The 20,591-nt window shown below is 44.9% G+C and overlaps 1 protein-coding gene across 1 annotated transcript in view; it reads right to left on the bottom strand.

Moving 5' to 3' along the window:
* Positions 1-20,591, bottom strand: part of DNAAF8 (dynein axonemal assembly factor 8) — a 92,006-nt gene that overhangs the window by 36,431 nt on the left and 34,984 nt on the right. Inside the window, 6 exon segments of the mRNA XM_086472835.1 lie at positions 2,684-2,784; positions 5,573-5,698; positions 5,765-5,870; positions 8,241-8,385; positions 10,631-10,747; positions 19,241-19,425. Coding sequence (XP_086328961.1) covers positions 2,684-2,784; positions 5,573-5,698; positions 5,765-5,870; positions 8,241-8,385; positions 10,631-10,747; positions 19,241-19,425 — 780 coding nt within the window.

Raw genomic sequence — 20,591 nt, 5'->3', positions numbered from 1 at the left:
CTAGCTTTGACAATCTTGTTCAGCACTACCTTCTGCCTACTCTTGTCCCTCTTTAGTCCCATCTTTATAAAATTTCATCCCTTGCTGCACAGGTTCTTGAATCTTTGGACCAGCCTGTGATCATGACTTCACTCTCTGGTTTGATATCACCTGAGGCTTCACAGGTTCCTGTCCTTGGTTATCATGATAATGGTACCAGCCTGCTTGCTCCTACCTGATTCTCAGCCACTAGGTCTGGCTGCTCATGCTTTCCTTGTATCCCTCATGCCAGCAGATAAGGCTGTAGAAGCAACTGGAATTTACGTTGGGTTAGAACCTTGGGTTTTTAGACTCCTGTTTTCTAAGTTGAACCCCTAACTCACTGCCAACAGGGCAGCAACACATGCTGTGAGCAAGCTCAGGAGAAAGAGCCTACAAGACCTCCTGAGTAGTGTCTAAGCCCCAATCTTAGGTACTACAGTACAAGCTCAAGACTTTTCCCTGAAGCCTCTGATCTACCTGAGGCCTTTGCTTTGTTCTAAGCTTGGGTTTCTGCTTTTACCGTCTCCTTCATTATTACACTGTCCTAGTCCTAACAGAGCCTTTTTTCTGCACACAATGTACACTCAGATCTCCAAAACACGCCAAGAGTGAGCTCTGAAGACAAATCCTCAGTGTCACTTCTTCATGGGTCTCCTCTGCACTGCTCCTTTAATTTCTCTTTGTTCTAACTGAATGATATAACAGGGTTGGAAGTATTTTAGTCTCTGTGTCCCAATTACCTTTGGGTTTGGGTGTAGGACTATCAGCAGCGAACATCTCTTTTGGTTTTAGAACTATCAAGGCTCAGCCTGGCAGTTCAAAGCAACAGGAACAAAACAAGGAAAAGCTTGTGTTTATTACTAAGGATGGGACAGGCAGAGTGTTTCTTTGCCTAAAATTTCTATTTGATTTTATAGCTTTAATTTTGCAGGCTTTGAGCCTGACTGACATTAGTGCCACATTCATTATATGTGAGCTGTTAAAATTTAGGAGTGCAGGTGGCAAGATTTTGGTTCCTCTCTAGCTGATAATAGTTTAAAAAAAAAACCCCAAACCAACACTTCTCGCATACGCATGTCCCAAATCAACAAGAATACTTGCTACGGTCAGTGAAACTTTGATTGCTGAGAACGGGCAGCTATACCTGGTGGGAGCTGCAGTATATTTGTTCTGCATGCCCTGCACAGGCGTACCTTCCTGTCTCCAAAAGAAGCTGCTGGAGACCTGACAGAAGAAGCCACTGGATGTTTCCTTTCCTGAAAACCCCACAGGGTGTCTGCTCCCAGACCAGATTTTCAGCTTCTCTTCCAAGAGTCATGATACATTTATCTATCTGAGGAGCAAAGCTCGGAAGTGACTTCCTGAGCCCAAATACAGATGGAATGTGGTGTAGTGTAACTCAGCAGCCCACATCAAATGTGAATCATTAATGGCCATAAAAGGAAGGGGAGGCAGAAAATGTGACTCATTCCATCAGCAGCAACCAGCTGCCGTCAATACCAACCCCAAATAACAGAGCCAATGGCTGTCTGCCAAGCTACCTGAGTTAACATATACTCTTTCATATAACTGGGCATCTCAAAGCTGACACATTTTTTTCTTTCTCCCTTCTCCATTTTCTTTCTGTCACCTTCTCTGTCACTTTCCACACCTTTCATCTTTTTGACTTAGGCTTTCATTCTTTTCTCATACATTCTTTCCTTTGGCAATACAATTTTCTGTGCCTTCTTTCTATGTCAGTACAGTCCTGCTTTCCTTCTTCCATCTTGTCCCTAAAAGCTGCTGAGCTTCCACTCTCCTCAGGTGTTTTTTTTTTTCTCCAGTGAAACCACCTTCAGTTGTGGGGGCAGAAACTAGACAGCAATGCCCTAATAGCATTGTCTAAAAACCGCTTGCACCCAAGATGTGCTGTGCCAGGCCCTACCACAGAGGACTGTCAGCACATTGGCCTTCTGCAGCAGACACCCGTACACCACACAGATCCTCCTCAGCCAGGTGCGAGGCCTGCATGCCTTGGCAGATTTCCCTGGAACAGTCAGCTTGCTGCTAGCCGTGAATTCAGAAGCTGGAAGACTGCTCCTACAAAGGGAAAAGGGGGATTTGGGCAGAGCCAGGTGATAGCCAGTTAATATTAGCCCCATGAAGTACTTCCCTTTCTGATTGTGGTCATTCCTGCCCTGAATGAAGTCTTAACCATTTTATACCCACGATGATTATATTCAACTCCTCAACAGCAGAGGCAGATGATCACTAATCAGATCAACATGCAGTTTAAGGACACTGTCAGGTCTATCACATGACTGTCTCTTTGAAGAACAGAAATTTCCTGTGGGGTGGGGTGGGGGTTTTTTTTTGGTTTTTTGGTGTTTGGTTTTTTTTTTTTTTTCTTTTTTTCACTTCAGTGAAATCTAAGCAGCCTACAGGACTCTAGCAGCTACTCCAGTGAGGAGGAGGAGGAGGAGGAGGTGGTGATAACAGCCCTCTGTCACTTCATTTTAGGCAACAGTGTTTCACTAGAAGTTCACTCCTGGCTCAACTGGCCAGGTCACAGCACTGAGCAATCCAGGGAGGCAGAACTTCCTGACACAGAGGGGCTAGAGTAAGGTAACATTGTCAGTGAAGAACCACCGTAAAACCTCAAGATTCATCCCCTAACACTGACCTTTGGTAGTTGAGACAAGCATCGCTGGAGGTCGAGAGAGCACCTTGCCCTGGAGATCAACCTCTTCTTCGTCTGCTCTAGCTGATGAAGGACTTTGAGATCTAAAGAAAAACAATAAATATTAGAAGCTGTCACCCCAGATTCTGACTCAAACCTACTTCCTGCAACAAATGAAGGGGCACAGAAGCTTCTCTGTTAAACTGCTTTACTGGAAAAGCGATTTCAATCCCTCGTCCGTGACATGAGTTGCATCAAGGTCTCTCTGACTGAACATCTTTTTATATTACTCTCCCTGAGGCTCTCTGTGTTCAATTAAAAGTTGCTAATGCAAAGCAGCCAGCTTGGCAAAAATATCTCTGAATCAAGAAATATGTCAGGCTGCATTACCAGAGCTCTTCCTACCCACAGATACATCATAGTTGCTATTCACTTTTGGTTCTTTAGCCTGAGTTTAATCAGTTTTAAAAGTTCGTGTCGGGCAACAAGCACAATGAAGTCTGGCAGAGATGTTCATGCCACTGAAACCTCTACAACATTCCTGCATAGCCAAAAGGACCAAATGACTGCATGGTGACCAAAAGGTGTAGTTCTGAGAGCCAGGGACTGACAGCAAGGCAACTGCAGTCTGTGGAACGGTTTGGCCAGGTCTGTGAAGCACAGGTTGCTCAGGCAAATCTGCCTGCCTCATCCCTTGCCACCACTGAGCTGGCTGGAATACATCCTGCCTGTTCGCTCCCGGGAGACCGCGGCATTTGCAAGTATAATCTGAAAACTGCAATCTGAGTTCGTATTCTTGTCTCCCAATGGACCAAATTACCAGCGTTAAGAGAGAGACAAGTACATTATTTAGAGTGTAGCACTGCTCTGGACTGGCTAAGTTATACCAGAGGAGCAGAATTCATCGTCTTTGTAAGAGGAAAAAAGCATCCCTGAGGAAAATAAACAAATAAATAAAGAGAATGAAACTTCTTCAAATTGGGTTTTTTTCAATCTTAAAGTAAAAATTATGAGAGTCACTGTTCATGGCCAAGCAGAACTGGACTCTGACACGCAGTCCCTCCACGAGCATCGGATTAATTCTACATGGGTGCACTTTGCTGCTCTGCAGAAAGCACCAACAGGACTGCAGATTACCTCATCTCCAGCCTGCTGCCACGGACTGTGCCACCCTGCACCCAGGATCAGAAGGGATCTTTAAAAACCTGCCCAGAACCTGCAGGTACAGGGCCTCCCTTGTCTGAGCTTTCTGCAGGGTAGTTTCACCACAGCAGCATTTATTCAGTCCAGCAATATTAAAAGGAGATGCCCAGGGCCTGAAAACTCCAGTGTAAAGGCTGGCATCCCATGTGACTACACAGGCCTGTGTGAGAAACGCCAGCCAGGGAGAGGAGATCTGTAGTTTGATATTCTCCTGGTTGGTGCAAAGTCCTTGAAGCCCTAAGCCAAATCTTTTGGTAAAGCCCTCTAAAACAAATGCTTCAAGCCACAGAACCACCCATGTTTGGAACAACCAGACGGTTGTCTTTCAGAAGCCAAAAGAAGGCAAGTGCATCTTCTCTTCCCTCTGCAGGCCAGCCTACTCTGATCCTCCAGAGGAAGGGGACCTCTGAGAACCACAGAGCCCTTCATTTACACACACAGGATTAAATGTGCTTCCTGGGTCCTTAGGTTTGAGTCTCTGTCCAGGGAGTTACAGGATTGTCAGGAAGGGAAGCGATTGTTTTTGGCTGTAGAAAGTACTCATCTTCATCAAGGAAAAGCTGCAGAGAGGTTTGTGAGAAGAGTGCAGGGAAGGAGCGCAAGAGGGTCCAGGCTACTGATCCAGCCTTCCCTCTGCTGCTCTGCAGGGGCAGATGGTGTGCAAGGGCTGCTCAGTGCTGACTTCCACAGAGCTGCTGAAGCTTGTCTCCCTGCCCCCCATCCCTTTCCCTCACGCACCTCTGCTCTGCTGAGTAAGGCCAACAGCAGGCATGCTGGCAGCCCAACATCAATGTTCTAAACCAAGCAACTTTAAGATTAAAAACCATCAAGTAACTCCATTCCTGTCCAAGGCAGTCTGAGCAAGCTTTTGGGAGCTGTAGTCTTCTTCCCTGGAGCACTACCCAGCAGATCACAGACAGCCCAAGTTCCATGATGGATTAACAGAGGCTTAAAAGCCCAGTTCCCTCTGCAGCCGTACTCAGACTTGTCTGACGGTGAGATTACAGATGCCTGAACCTCACTCGTTCCCAGCACTTTTTGGCACCCTATTGCTATACCATCAGTTCCTAAATTGGATTTCTCATGCTCATTGCTTGAGTTAAAAGTTTATAAGCTACCCTTCATTTTCACACAGTTCTGTCATAATCCTCCAAAGAACCTTTTCCATCTGAAGTCCCTTATCTCTAATCAGATGATATGGAAGGGACGTAGGGAAAAGCTGGACCAGGCTGTGGACCATGCCAGCTGTGGCACACAACCTCAGAGCCCTTCTCCAGCACCAGGTACAGCTGGAGGAGGTCACCAATCAGTCTGCTCAGCCCTATCTGGGACAGAGGGCCCAAGAGCAGGTGCTGCAAGCATATGACTTACAGGCCTAGCTACCAGGAAACGAGTGACAGGAAGCAACTGCAAGAGTCCCACACCCGACACATCTATCACATGCTGCAGAAGAGACAGTCCTGCGAGAGAGGGACTTTTGCAGACTGTAGTAACTGGTTTGGAAATATATAAGTAGAGAGATTGCTCCCACCCTGCACCCTTTTTCACCGAGACCTTTAGCAGAAGACTGATAAGTAAAGACAAAGCACACTAGCAGCATGCCTCCCTGGCCTCCATGTCACACTTGGCCTGTGGAAACAACCACAGTCCAAAAACACCCAGGGCCATCACCTCGCTCTGTTGTCGCACAGGGAAGCTGGAGCCAGGAGCCCAGCAGGCAGTGCTGCATCAGCAGCCCTCGCCCCAAACCAGAGGCACAGCTCCCTGAGCACACGGCTGTTCAGGCAGGGCAGGTAGGCGAGAGGCTCCGCTTGGCTCCTGCAGTAGATGGCATTGATGGAACCGCAGTCCGTCACGCTCGCCAGCTGCGGGTCAGATGGCCCAGCGATACTCTGCAAGGTGCTACGTGCTTTAGGCCCTCTCGCAGCTAATGCCAGCACTGGTGGCACCTTCCCCGTTTTTGAAGTATAGGAAGAAGGCAGCTTTCCTGTGAAAAACAAACATGTGTGTGACTAAAACACAGAACAACCCACCCCAAGATCATTCATTCCACTCAAGTGCTCTTTTCAGATCTGTCATAGCCAGACTTCCACAAAGTAACCTACTGGTTACCTGTCCTGTGGGTGATAGGCTGGCAACAAGCTGTACATTTTGACCCAACAATAAATCCGAGATTATCCAAGGTAGCCTGTTAAAGAAAGAGGAGTGGTTGCCTCATATTTGCTGTGGAAAGGAGTGTGCACAGGGCGAGTTACTACGGAGCAACTGATACACTAGAAATCAGCCCTTCAACTTCTTGCAGAGCATGTTGTTCATGCCCACGAGGAAGGCTGGGGGACTGAGGGGGAGACAGGACAAGAACATGTGCCTGAGGAAGAGAGATGTTTTCTGTAATTTTCGTTAGATATGGGAAAACTGGGAAGGGGATCACAAACTGGAAATCTGGGGACTTTTTTTCTAGATTATTTCCCTCTGGATCAAATATAGATTTTGTACTACGTTGAAGAGGACATACCCAGGCAAATATTTGATTAGCCACCTTTATTTCCCTACCAGGACTTGAGCAGTGTCTTCCCTTATTTTCTGCAACAGCTCTTCCCTATATCCCCGGGAAACCTTTCTCCATGTCTACTGTCAGCATAGTAGGGGTCCAGCAAGTAACCCCAGAAAAAGAGCAAATTTGGCTCCTCTGAAGTTCTTACTGCTGATGTTAGAAAAAGTAGCGAGGCGTGTCATTTCCTTCCCTGCGGTTTAAAACCATATTCAATTACATCATTTGTTGCATAAGAATCAGAAGCCAGAACATAAGTCTCCAGAGCAGGTAGATAATGGAGACACTGGCTGTAAATATTTAAAATAATAATTTTAAAGTTTTCAAGCTAAGGGTAAAAATCTAATTTACAAACTCGCATAGCAGGTCTAGCTCAAAATGAATTGCCTTTTCACACGAAATGTTCCTAAATAATGGTGCATGGTACAGAGCATTGAAGCAGATCTGCTGCCTGTCATCTCCTAATGACTGGTGATTTTATGGTTTTCTTATTCATTTCTGGAGTCCTTCATTTCTCCAGCTATCAGTACAAACGTATTACATGCACAGGCCTGAGACAACTGCAACTGCAATCCCATTTCTAGGGCAGTCTACTCCTATTGTTTTCAAACATAAAAAGGGGCAAGGAGACTAGAGAATTTTTCTCTGATTAAACTGGTCTTCACTCACCTTCTGCCTGAGGAAAAGGAAACCCATTTCTCTCACTCTTAGCCTGCCTAGACCTTTCCCCAAGAAAAATGAATTGCCTGTATTTGTGATAGTTTCACATACAAACCTTCCAGAAGAACTTCTTGGCTTAAAAGAAAGTTCAAGCCATACTGTACTGCAGAGGCAATCTCTATACTTTGCAGCTAACAATGTCTATTGGCCTAGAGTTATATTGCATTAGCAACTAATAATGTTCCGTACACACTTTAAGACAGGCTTCATTATCTATTGCACAAGTGGAAAAAAAATAAAGACTTGAGTGGCACGTGCCAGCATTTGAAAACATTGGTGTCTCACATTAAAGACTCAGTGATTTGAGTTCAGAGACCCACACCATTTTTGGTTACCTTATCTTCCTGGTCTCCCATCTCAGACCATCTTCTGTTGGCAAGTCCGGCATTTTGGTGACAGCTTGTCAGCCATTGCAATTACAGAACAGCTAGATTGGTACTTTTGCCCATGCTGCTGAAGTCCCATACGCAATGGGATGGGGGGAATTGTGGAAGGGGAAGGCTGGATTTTCTGCAGCTAAAGCCTTCAGGAAAATCAGTGGGAACTAATTTAGTATAGTTAACTCACACGAGTCTAACCCTGGAGCTTAGGGCACTGCAATCTGGGAAAGAACACTGCAAAGGAACAACAACTAAAGCGGTTTGAGACGCAAAAATGCATCAAGGGTTAAAAATTCAACTCGTGGATATTCAACACTGGGAACACAGTAGTTGCCAGTCTTCAGCACCAAGTGGTCTGCCAGTTGTGCTGTGCTCCTTGCTAATCTAAGCAGAACAAATTCCATCATGTCTGTTTGCTAAAGTCAAAGTCTCTGTCCCTTCTGAAGCTGTCAGTCCCTTCTGAGCAGGCAGTCAGACACCTGGATGGCTTAATGGGCTACGTAGGAAGGAAAGAAACAGCCCAAGATCTTCTATCATTTCTTTGGGGAAAGATATGAAGATATAAAGCAACCCTCATGTAAATCTGATAGCCTCTTCCCCACGCCCACAGCACCACATCTCTCTTCGCCTTAGTACATTTACAGATCTTTGCCTTCACCTCAGTATCATCACGTGATGGAATCTCTGAAGGAAAACTAGCCCTCACCTGAGCTAGAGAGCAGCACATCCTGCTGAGGATAGAGCAGGCGGAGTCCACAGATATCCAGACCATAAGGGAGTACCAGCTGCAACATGTGATGGGTAGCCAGGGGACTTTGGAAGAGAGTTTCAAACAGCAGTACCATGGCAACCTGAACAGCAAGAGCACATCGGAGAGATAAGCCAAATGCTTCCAAGCCCTCAATGGCCACACGGCTGCACCTCTTCTGCTCACCTTTAGTTCCCGTGCTTTAACTACATTATAAGCTACAAAGAGGCTTTCTTTTATTCCACGTTTACATGCAGTTCAGCACAGTAGGCTCTTAGCTTCAGATCAAGTCATAACTATCTATGATAATTATGATTTAATCTATTTCTGCTGATATAACTATGCCTTTTGTCACATAAACCTAGTACTAAAAAACTGCAAGTTCTCTGGGGCAGAGACTGAAGTGTATCACTCCTGCTGTTTAACTTCATGTACTACAGAAAGACGGTTAAATAATAATAGACCAACTGCTGTTTTCTTTATACCTACAAAAGTGACAAAATCAACGTTAAAAAAAAAATATCAAAAGGCAGACACATCAGTGGTACTGTCCCAAATTTACATTTTGAAGTCCTCTTTACCAGACTAATCCAGTTCAGCCCACCCTGGCATGGAGGAAGACATACACCAACCCGTGCTGAATGCTCATACCCAAAAGGGAAGCAAATCATTATTACTTTCCCATCAGAAGAAATGCATTGTTTCAAAAAGCAAGAGCTTTACGACAGGAAGTTGTGTGGTGCTGTGGGTAATAAATCCTCTAGCTGTAGATCACACCAGCATGATTGTACCAGCCTCAGATTTGTGCACGGTTCTGCTGGATGTAAGGCAGCACAACGCTATCCCCAACAGCAAGTTTTACGGCTGCAGTCAACGCCAAATGAATTCATCACTACTGGACACTTTAAATGAAATGCTACTCCCCCATAAACACATTATGAGGCTTATACCATCATGATAAATGACAATATGAATTTACTCAAATCATAAAAAAGTGGTCTAATTAGGAATAAAAGCTCTATTCCTTTATGTTTGTCTCGCTCAAGCTCTCCTGATACTAACCCAATATTCACAGCAGCCAGCGAGGAAGTATTTTGCTGTGGCTGCTATGAAAGTCCCTGGGGCTTGGCTGCCCGGGCTCAGGGCCAGCTTTAATAATGCAGCTGTCCAGCATTGAGAAACCTCAGAAACTGCCCATCTCCCCTTTCCTGAGGGACTTGGCTTCGGTCTCCAGCTAAGCTTTGTTACAGGTATGCCTTGGCCCAGTCTCGTGTGTCACAGATTCTGGCCATTACCCTAACACGCCGACTTTCTGGCTTGGCCTTGTCATTACAGACTCTTGGCTGACCCTGCTGGACCTGCTCTGCTCTTCTTGCTTGGGTAACGTGGGACTGCACCCTGCCCAGGAGGTCACTGGCCCTACCTGCCCTGCTGTTAGCCTCAGCTCCTGGCTTGCCTTCCCTTACAGAGTATCCTGCCCATGCTGCAAGGGGTCTGCAGGAACTAACAGCACTCCTGAGGCAAGGCAAGGAACTGTAAGGAAGACACAAGGCATTTCCCAACTGTGCCAAATGTCAAGTATCTTCAGCTCGTAACTGGGGACTTCCAGCATCTTCCAGGAGCAAGCCTGGTGCGTGCTCAGCAACTGGTCAGGCTTGCTGCACGTCCGGAAAGACCTTTGTATATCTACATCTCCCTGAATCAACCCTAACAGGAAACTGAACTCTCTCAGATCAAACTTGCTGTGTTTGGTGTTGCACAAGAGCTAAGAAAGGCGAATTACTGCAGTTAGCAAGTTACAGTACGTGGGTGGAGGTCCAGCACATTTTGATAGGCGCTCGGAAACAGAGGTAAATATCAGCTAATTTAAGTTCCCTTACATTCTCCTCTTCTGGGGCACACCAACTAGAATTACTTGCCACTTGTTCATACAACACATTACCATAGGCCAGGCAGATAGATAGTACCAGAAGCTTCTGAAACTTTTTTTTTAATGTTTTTGAGCACAAGTCTGAAAAAGGTTGTGTTGTATACTGGCTTGCAGTCAAGTGGGTTTGGGTTATCAAAACTTTGTCTACTGTAACTGATTAGCACCTGGTTGGTAGCAATTTCTTCAACCCGCATGTTTCATAGTTTAATCTTCTGTAGCTCAGAGCAATCAGCACATCGATACTGATGACACAAAATACCCAGCTGATATATTTAGGTCTGAGTGAGAAATATTTCAGGATCAGTATTTGTACCAAACCTCAAGATTGAGATGTTCCAGGTCACTTAATTGTCTCTCAACTTCCTACATCATCCCACAAGTCAGAAAGGAGACATTTGGGTTGTTGGGGTTTTTTTACCTCAGTGTCTACATCTCTGCAAGCCTCGATGTCACTGCTGTCAGGGAAGTATTTTTCATCAGTTTCAACTGTCTGTCAGTAAAATCCACGTGGCACCGCAGACACCTTCTCCACTGCCTGAAATGCACAAAGGACATCTCTCACCTGTATGGTCTCTTGATCCCTCAATATAAAGGGCTAGGGAAAAAAAATTAGTATTTTATGGCTGGAGAGCACATACAGATGCACATTAATGGGTTAAACTCATTAATCCAGTGGTGTTAATCTATCATTTGCTGCCTTACAACTGTACTACCAGCTCCGATTCAGTGATAGCCCAAGAATATGAACTGCAACTGCTGCCTGAGAGACTGGACATTCACAGGGTCCCACCCAGTGACTCTCCAACGTGCAGGGTACCCGCTGACATGAGCGGGAATTGCATGCAAAAGGCTGAGCAGCTCGAGACCTTGACTCTCCACGATTCTGCTGAGCATCCAGCAGAAAAGGGCTTTGTAAAAGGAACGCTCTAATTAACTAATCAAACGGAAGGGTAGGGAAAGAATTGCATTAACGTCTACATGCCTCCAACCAAAATAGGACATTTCTCCTGTGCTCATGTCACCAAAAGTGACACGTATCTGTAAGTCTTATTGTGCCACACACTCATGGATAGGCAAAAAGACTCTGGCATTTAGGTCACAGCTTTACAGAAGTGTAGCATTTCCCAATCTCAGCACCTTATTTTGTTTCTCATACATTTTCTGGGCAGCCAAGCAAGCAACTTGTACAAGTGCAAGTTTAAGGACGTGTCACTCATGGGAATTCGCTGTGATTGCATGCTCAGTAAGCAAGGCCATTGTCCAGGAACAAACGCGGCTTTTGAAAGTCATGTTTGTCAAGAAGTGATGTTCACAGCTATGCCAATATCGAACATTCCAGAAATACGGATGCATTTAGGCAAAGCTCACAGTGGGTAGGATTCATTCCAAGACGGGGGCAGGGAGGATAAAATCATCACTTTTTAAAGACTAATTTACAGCAGTCGTTAATCAGTCCTCATCTCATGCGGACAGACATTTTAAAAAAAAAAAGAATTAAATTTCAACATGGACTCATCAGGACTTTTATTATGGATAGAAAATGGACTAATACTGCATGAAGAAGTGTCCATTCTGGATTATGAGGTACATACAATGCTGTTTAACTGTGTAACCATCCGAGATTTTTTTTTTGCGCTGCTTGGCAGGTGATAGGTACTTCATACCCAGGCACATTCATAGGCACATTCTACAAATGTTTTAAAACAACAACCAGAAAACTAAATTAATTTGAATAACATTAAAACCCCTCTGACACCTGCCTTTCTGCTTCAGTAACCTTTTGTTTTTTCTCCTTCCCCTATTTCCTGTGCTTCACGGGACATTTGCCTAAAAGCAGAACTCGGCATTTCACTTTTCACCTGGTTTCTGTCAATACAACTACACCAAACTAAGAGCTTTGACATCTCTTAATGGATTTGCCCATTTTGTCCTGTAATTCGTAATTCACCAGCCTCCACTTGTGATATTACACTTGGATGCTGTGGAAAATATCATCAGAGGAAATGCAAGAAATTGTTGATTTAAGGAAACAGAAGATCTTCTCCATTTCCAGTGTTTGATGCCAGCTCCTGCATGCAACACTGGCACAATGCAGTGAGCACAGATGAGCCCTACAAAATGAGAATGCAGCAAGACCCCAGTCTTCCATTTATTCAAGCTGTTCCTTGAACAAATCTCAAGTCTATGAACCTGCAAGAAGAAGGAAAAGAGAAAGGACAAATGTGGTCAAACCAACTCCAGCCTACGTTTCTATAGAAACCTTCATTATCATCATCCAGCCCCCATTAGGACACAGAGGACGCACACTGGGGAATCCAAGGTAAAAAGCTGACCTTTCAGAAGCACCACGGTGTGAGCTGTGGATCAGCTGTGATCCCGGGCACACTGCCTCGTGGCCAGCCTCCCTCCCTGCCAGAGCAGGGATCTGGCCACACCTGGGGGAAATTGTTACTGCGATCTATCAGATTCTGCTTTCTAGCAGCCCATCTGAATGTGACTTCACAAAGCAACAGAAAATGAAGCTTGAAAAGTCTTATTTCTCCTAGAAAATCCTTTTCCTCATAAGAGAAGAGACACAAATGGCTGCAGTACGACAGCCCCTGCTGTGTCCAGTCTAGCTAAACTCCTGACACTGCCTTCCTATACAGCGCAAGGAAAGAACAGAAAGCAAGGGCCTTCCCCTGGGCACGTAGGAGAGGATGGCACTGGGTCTGTTGTTACAATATCAAGGTGAGCCCTAGCTGACATACAACGCAGAGCGACCCTCCACAGGCAGCTGCAGGACCCCACCCTTACTGAAATAATTCTGGCGATTCTGGCATTATTTATCTTTACGATACTTTGGTGCCACTTTGAATGTTCCACAAGCAGCGAGAGGGTGGGCGTGAGAATTGTATTGGTTTCACCTCAGGGCTAGTTCCTCTCATAAGCCTCCAATGACATTACAGTAGCTGTAAAGCTTCTGTGCAAACACAACAGTTCAGAAAGTCTCTCTAGCTGACACATCAGCTCTGAATGCTGACCTGTCTCTTGGCAGCAAGCAGAGGAGACTCCCTCCCCATGCACTGTGCAGAATGGTGAAGAGGCAGTCCAGTCTCTGATTCCTAGCCAGAAACACCTCTTCTGTAAGGCTCCGCAGCCTCAGAGCACTGTCATAATCTCACATCTCATGGTAAAGGCATTATACCAGGGAGGAAAAGTACCCTACAGTCAATCAACAACAACTACAGCAGCCCCAGGGATACCTTGACTTATGCTGTGACAGGCTTCAAAACCCATAATCATTTAACCACAACCATTTCCATGACTGTCCCCCCAACTCCACGCCGTAAGAAAGCAGGGTTCCTCACAGCACTGATATCCTCTCCATCGCTATTGCCGTGATCAGAAAGAGCAGGAAGGGAGGGCATATCCATAACCTCCCATTTGTAGGTTTTTTTTTTTTTTTGTCAATTATCCTTTTTCTTATTTGTTTTGGGAGGCAAATTCTGATTTCTGCTACCTTAAGACACTCGAAAAGACCAATTTGTACCATAGCTAGGATTGAACACGCACCATTTTTTGAAAAAGCGTTAAAACAATACTCTGAGATACTTCTTTGTTTCAGACAACATTACTGAGACGAAGCCAAACAGTTATGAGAAGGAAATTCACAGCAAAACAAAAATGTGCTGTAAAATACTGAACAGTAACAAGCAGCAGCAGCACATTTTAGAGAAGACTGGAGCTGCGTGCAGCAAAACCATGAATCTTTAACTGTCATACAGAAACAAGACCAAATCCAATATCCCTTCTTCTTGCTTAGAGTATATGTTCTGTTCTCATTTCCACCAACAAAGAAATAGCTTTTGCTGCCAGACGATCTAAAAGAGTCTTTTAAGTTGCAACGAGTCTTCCAGACTGCTTCCCAGCTACAGCAGGAAAACAAACTGCAGGAGAATGTCCATGTGCGTCACAACCTCATCTCCTCACGGACATGGTACTTCCCAACGCAAAGATCTGCTCAGCCATTATCGCTACGAGACAACACGCAAATCCCTTGGAGAAAGATGATGCACCCCCCGCTGCCTCCAGAGACAGACTGTAAATTCTGTACCTATATGGCCTCTCCCTTTCAGCTCCACTGCCCATCTCGGTGGCAGCAGAGGAAGCACTGTTCTCACTCTAGCAAAGGCCTCGATGCTAACACACACGTGAGGCTCACGTCTAACGAGATGCACTGAATCACGTCCCTGAATTAGGCGGCATTAGTCTCAAACTCCCTCCTCTCCCTGCTGTCGTGAATCCCAATGCATCAGCAGAGTATTCCTTGTGGGATCCAGATTAACAGGAATTTGAATTTGTTTCCTACACATCTTCCCCCCTCCTCATTGTGCGTGCTGACTTCAGATAGCCACAGAATTAATTTTGTACAGGAAACGTGGAAGCACAGCAGGAAGGTCCCAGGCCGCAAAAAGGCTGGGGATAGAGAGGGCTAATTAAGAGCTTTGCCACAGAAGACATGCAATTCCAGTGACTATTTCAGGCAGTTGGAAGATGCATCTCACCTTCCTCCCTTCTGGCTAGGGAAAGGGGTATCTTAAAACACAGAAGAAAAAGGATGAGACAAGAACTTCCACCCTTTCCCCCCATCATACATAATACTAACGGCTAAGCACATTAGCCTGATAGTTCTTTTAAGCTGCTCTTTTCTGGAATAAATAGCGATAGGCACAATTTAAATGTGAGCTATCAAATTTTAGGAAGAATTAAAAACTATAATGTTTATTCCTCCCTAAGCTACGCCTTCACCTTTGTGCCAACTCTGATAGATATAACTGCAGTCCTTTCTCCTTTTAAAGGTTAGGGGTTTTTACTTACAAATACCAATGACAGCCTGAAGTCCCAGCCCCACTAAAATCAATGACAAACTCCAACAGGACTCAGCTAGGGCCAGGATGTCACCTTCTCCCTTCTGCCTCATGAAGACACAGCCATGCAGCTATGGATTAATTTCTATAAATGCGTATAGATAAGGCCCCAGGACAAATGTCTCACCCACAGACAGTCATATCCATGTGGAATCATCAGTCAGACAATGTGCTCTCACCAAAGCTGTTGATACAACTTTATGGGGCTGTACAGCAGACTGAGAGTGCCAGACAAGTGAGACCTAGCCCTTAGCACCAACTCAGATAAAGACAAGACACAAGCAAGCCTTGGAGAGCAAAGGGCAAGATCAAGCTGTCCTTTTGAACCTCCTGTTTTACAACTTTACCTTGATTTCAAAGTGTTAAGCTGCTGGACACAGCGGCTGGCACTTGACATGCTGCAGGTCTCATCCTGCTGGGTCTGGTTTGGGGAAGCAGATGCGGAGGTGCTGTTCTGGGTGTTTTATTCCTCCCTAATGCCCATTTCAGCTGTGCAATAGTCAACTCTTTCAAGCTTTCGAGGAGGAAAGCACAGCCCTGAGCCATACACTAAATCTCAGAGCTTAGAGCAGCACGTAGATGAGGTCTAACAGCTGGCCAAATTGTGTTGCACCCCAGGTAGCTCAGTCTGTGCTCTCCACCCACAAAACATCACATGGCCTAGCTTAGGGACTGCTTAAAGCTGCTAGCTTGCTGCTTCTCACACAGCGTGAAAAGAGAGAGAGAACACACAGGGCAATAACCCCAAATCAAAACAGCACAACTGCCAACACCATGAGGCACTGAACCACAGCATACCATCAGTGACTACAGTTTGAGACATGTGAAAGGCAATGCCCACACAGCCAAGGGCCTGAAGAGAGTTGGGTGAAAAGCCGATGTGGTAATAAGCAGTGGTTCTCTGAGCAAGCTTCTCGTTAGCATTGAGGTTAAAAGAAGTTACAGTGAAAGACAGTGGAAGATGCTGAAGGCACTCAGCAGGGCTAAGGCTGTGATGCTTGTCAATGAACTAATGTCACAGCATTCAAACTCTAAAGCTCAGGGTCTTCTTGCTGAGCACAGGCTAAAACACAGATTCACAGACTCGAAAAATTCTCTGGAAATGCCTCTCACTCCCTCTTCAGAGACGATAAACAGAGTTAGGGCGATCACATATCTAAATTAGGTGCCTTAAGTGCACAAAGCAACAAGTGATGCATCTGGGCCAGCTTGTCCACAGCATGAAACAGTAATTTCTAATTTCATCAGCAATGCCAGCTCTTCTCCTACACGGTTATTTCAGCCTTGAAAAAAAGTTTGCAACTTTTAAAGCTTGTGTGTATGTGTGTACATGTAGAGCTCCTCTGGTAACACACTTGCCATCAACTCTCTAGTAGGGAAATCCGAAAAGTCTGAAATACCACAGTAAAGAACTGCTGTACTTTCTGCAAGTCTGCTCCCATCCATCAAAATTCCAGTTAGTTCAGCCTGTGCTGTTTGAAGTTTTTGGCAGCATTGAGTTGCAACACCGAGGCACATTTAGCTCCCTGGACCCAGTTCTGGAATTCTTACCCATGCTTAGCCAAAACTGCACTGAAAAAAAAAAATTAAAAATGGGGCTTAAGTGAAAAGCAAGAGGAAACTTTGCATAGACCTGCCCTTAATCAGTACTATTGTCTCAAAAAAGAAAACACAACCCTTGTGCTGGAAGTCAGCAAGGAAACTAACTAAGGGAGCAGCAAGGAGGGAACTGATCCACAGGAAGGGCAACAAAATCAGTTTTCTGGAACTAAAAGAAAAAAAAAGAATCTCATTCACCTTGACTCAGGGAAGAAGGTTCCCCTTCTTCCTTGAAACCTCACTGACACAATCACCCATCCAATACTGCTACGCCCTGACTCCTGTCATGGCAGGCACCTGTACAGGTTGGGAGTTCAAGGAGATGCTCTGGAAGATGACCAAAAAGATGCTGAGCATGAGGGTTTGCTCTCTTTGGGCAAGTGTCTCAGTGTCCAGAACGATGGAGAGAGAGCAAGAGAAATCCAGTGTGCCTCCATGGAACAAACAGGCAGAAGAAAAGAAACACCAACACTGGCTACATGTGTTGTCTGTATCCCTAAGGTTCACGCTTGCCTCCTAAGTTTTAACAGGAGAAAGTATTTGTATTTTATGCTAAAATGAAGAAATCCTCTTTTTGCTGACAGGGCACATTGCAGTTAATAACTTCCACGGGATTATGTCACTCCTAACCTAACCTGGAGTTTTAAGGACTGCACTGTGAGTTTACTCCTCATATCAGAAGGGAATTACTGCAGGTGAATCGGCTGTATGCATAGCATTAATAAGCAAGCCTCAAAGAAAAACAGCAAGAGAAATGCAATCTGTTTGGGGTCCAGAACAGACTGAAAAAACACTAGATCAACTGACTGAAAACAAGATATTGGCTCATGCACTAACCTTTAAGCACAGTTTGTTACCGCAATTACTGCTAACAATTGCTCCTAAAATCATACACAGAGCTAGTCAGACCACAAGCAGACAGCAATTTCACCTGATGTTCCCTCTCTCTCCACTCCTACCCATTTGTTTCATCGCCCTGTCAGGATTTTTGTCGCAGACTGAGAGCTACCTGGAGCAAAAGATATGTATCCACTGCATGCTTTCCAACACAGTAGCAGGTGCTTTGGTCTACTTTGTTTTGTATACACCACCTCAAAATAAGTACAAATACATAAAAAGCAAGCATGGATCCCTGGCCTTGTACAAAATCTTCAAACAAATGAAGTTAAAAGAATATGATATTGAATCTTCTATGCAGCACTTTTCGGTTGTATTTTAATGACACTTCGGAACATTCTCGGTTGGTACCACTTTGTAAAGCTTCAGGGCAAACAACAGGATTAGCTGCTGCCTGCTGAGAGTCTGGCTCTTTGAGCCTTGCTTTGAGAAACCAGCCTTTCTGTTGAACTGCAAGATACATCTATCAAAAAGTCATGATACACAGTGGTCTCGGTGTAATTCAGGCCTGGGAACCTGGGTGACATGGGGCATGTGAACTTAGGAAGAGAATGCAGTCTTTAAATTGACTTCAGTTTTTCTGTGGCACCAAGGCAAACATCCACCCCCAGAAAGTGCCTGTTATCTTGCTGTTCAATTTCTAATGATTTATAATTCCCCTAATAAGGGATTTGCATAAAAGCTCTGACTGTTTTAAATGATGCCTTATTTTATGCCTTAAAAGTGTACAGCAGATTTATCTTTTACAAGTACGTCAGACTGCTTTATAGCACTTGCTTCTACTTGAAAGCTACAGTGACTGCAAATCAACAACATTAAGCCTCCTTTTCCTCCACAGAAGTGGGATAAACCTTTAGGCAAATTGCTAAGTGCACTGCTAAGCCCCTAAGCTTTCATGGCATTGATTCTCGCAGAGCAATCATAATCCCCAAATCTGGTTGAAATTGCAGAAAAGTTCTCATGCTACACTATTTTCAGAACTAAACTTATTGTGAACCAGAATCGCAGCCTTCACCATTGCCTGGAATTGTTCCTCAAGGTTTTTGTTGATTCAGAAATATTGGGAAAAGATCATGATTGTCCAAAGGCTGGTAATGTCAGGAGAAAGAAATAAGTAGAACCTTCCCTCAAAAGGTATGGAATCAGGTCATATTAAGTGCTTCAAAAACCTGGGCTAAATACTTACCCCGAGGTAGGATAGGCTGTTAAAGGCCTAACAGCAATGCCGGATGCCCTCAAGGAATAGACTACCCCAGTAAGTGTAATGAATTCATGTAACATTTCATTCACTTGAGTATTTGTTACCAAGCACTTGCTAACCTGACAGAAGTGAAAAAGTTAATTATCGTTCTACTTATAGATAGCACGAGGCGAACGTTCTTGCAGGCGTCTCTAGGCAGGCAAGTGATTTTAAGCACTTGATTTTAAGCGATGCTATGTCCTTGTAATCTCATACACTTCAGTGGAAATCTGCACGGCTTAGAAGCGTTTGTTTCAAAACTCTGTTTAAATCCTTAGCTAAAGCAAATGAGAACACCCGTTAACACTGGAAGAACAGCAACTTTTACTGGACCTAATGAGAAAAAAAAATTACGAGAAGTCCAAGCATTTCTGTACAGTACCTGAGGATCAGAACTAACAGCAGTGACATCACTGAGCAGGACAGAGGGAATTTCAGGAAGAAGTGGACACAACTCGTTTTGGAAGTGATTGGCCAGTTCTGCCCTCCACCAGATAACATCCGGAAGCCACGTACAGGCTAGAAATGCAGAAACCTTCTGGTAAAAAATGGATGTTCCTCGTGGATCTTTACTCTGCAAAGAGTCAATGGGTAGAAAGCATTGATGATGGCCTCAGGAACTTTCTGTTCTGTACCAGGCACCTGCAGCACCTCTTTCTCTGCCTGCAGCCGTCCCGGCCTCATGCTTCACGCATCTGCCATACAGCTGCGCTTCAGATCTCCAAACCAGACCCCTAATGCAACACCCCTCAGCCTCCCAAACCATCACCCCTGCATCCCTGCAACCAGAGCTCCAAGCTTGTCCCCTTGCCCACGGAAAGTGCACTTCTCCCACGATCCTGCTGTCACCCCACGAAGCCTCTACTCCCAGGCCCAAAGACAGAACCGAAGGTCCTGACACTGTCTGGGCTCCTGACCCAGCAGGTGGGACCTGAGAGCAGACGCTGTCTCCAGCGGCCACTTACACTCATCAGTCATGTGGAAGGGCTCGCCCCACGACTCGGGGATGTGCCTTCACATAGACTTGACTGGCACAAAGCGCCCCTTGGCAAAGGCACCAAGGGGATTAGCAGAGTTGCCCATCTACCAGAGCTCTCAACACACTCAGACTGCTCAGCGATAAAGCTCCACCACAGATGATGACTGGTGATTTAATAGCCATCTTCAGTCAGCTGCAAGACACTGGTATAAAATAACTGGCTCATGACACGGTCAGCCCACAAATATTACTCCAAAGCAGATTACATCCCACACTTAAAGAGGGAGAAAATGCCATAAACAGCCCAATACAACAAAACATTAATTTGCTAAGGGTTTCATGGGGATATAAATGAAAAGATTTATTTCAAAATTTTTAAAATATTTATACTAATATTAATATTGATACATTAATATTGAATGCTGCACTACTAAATTAAGAGGTTTCCATCATTTAACCTCCCCTCCAGGTCCCTTTGTTCTTCCAGGTTAGTTCTTAATTAGCAGGACTTTCAAAGAAAAAAACTGGTGACCTCAATAAGACCCAATTAGAAATTAACAGAATCAACAATTATGCAAAGCATCGTCTTTACACCAGCTATTATTGCACCTAGAAAGTAGAGCTCCAGCAGGAAAGGTCTGCAAAAAAGCCCCAAATCTAAGGACGAGAGATTGTGGCTCTTACGAGCCACCACAGCATTGTTAAGTATTGAAGCATACAGACTAGAACCACGTTGCTCTGCACAGTGCTAGCA

The sequence above is a fragment of the Leptosomus discolor genome, chromosome 14 (genome assembly GCF_034619465.1).
Source record: "Leptosomus discolor isolate bLepDis1 chromosome 14, bLepDis1.hap2, whole genome shotgun sequence".
In the NCBI taxonomy this organism is placed as follows: Eukaryota; Metazoa; Chordata; class Aves; order Leptosomiformes; family Leptosomidae; genus Leptosomus; species Leptosomus discolor.
The sequence above is the reverse complement of the archived record's forward strand: the minus strand, read 5'-3'. Positions and strand labels throughout refer to the sequence as shown.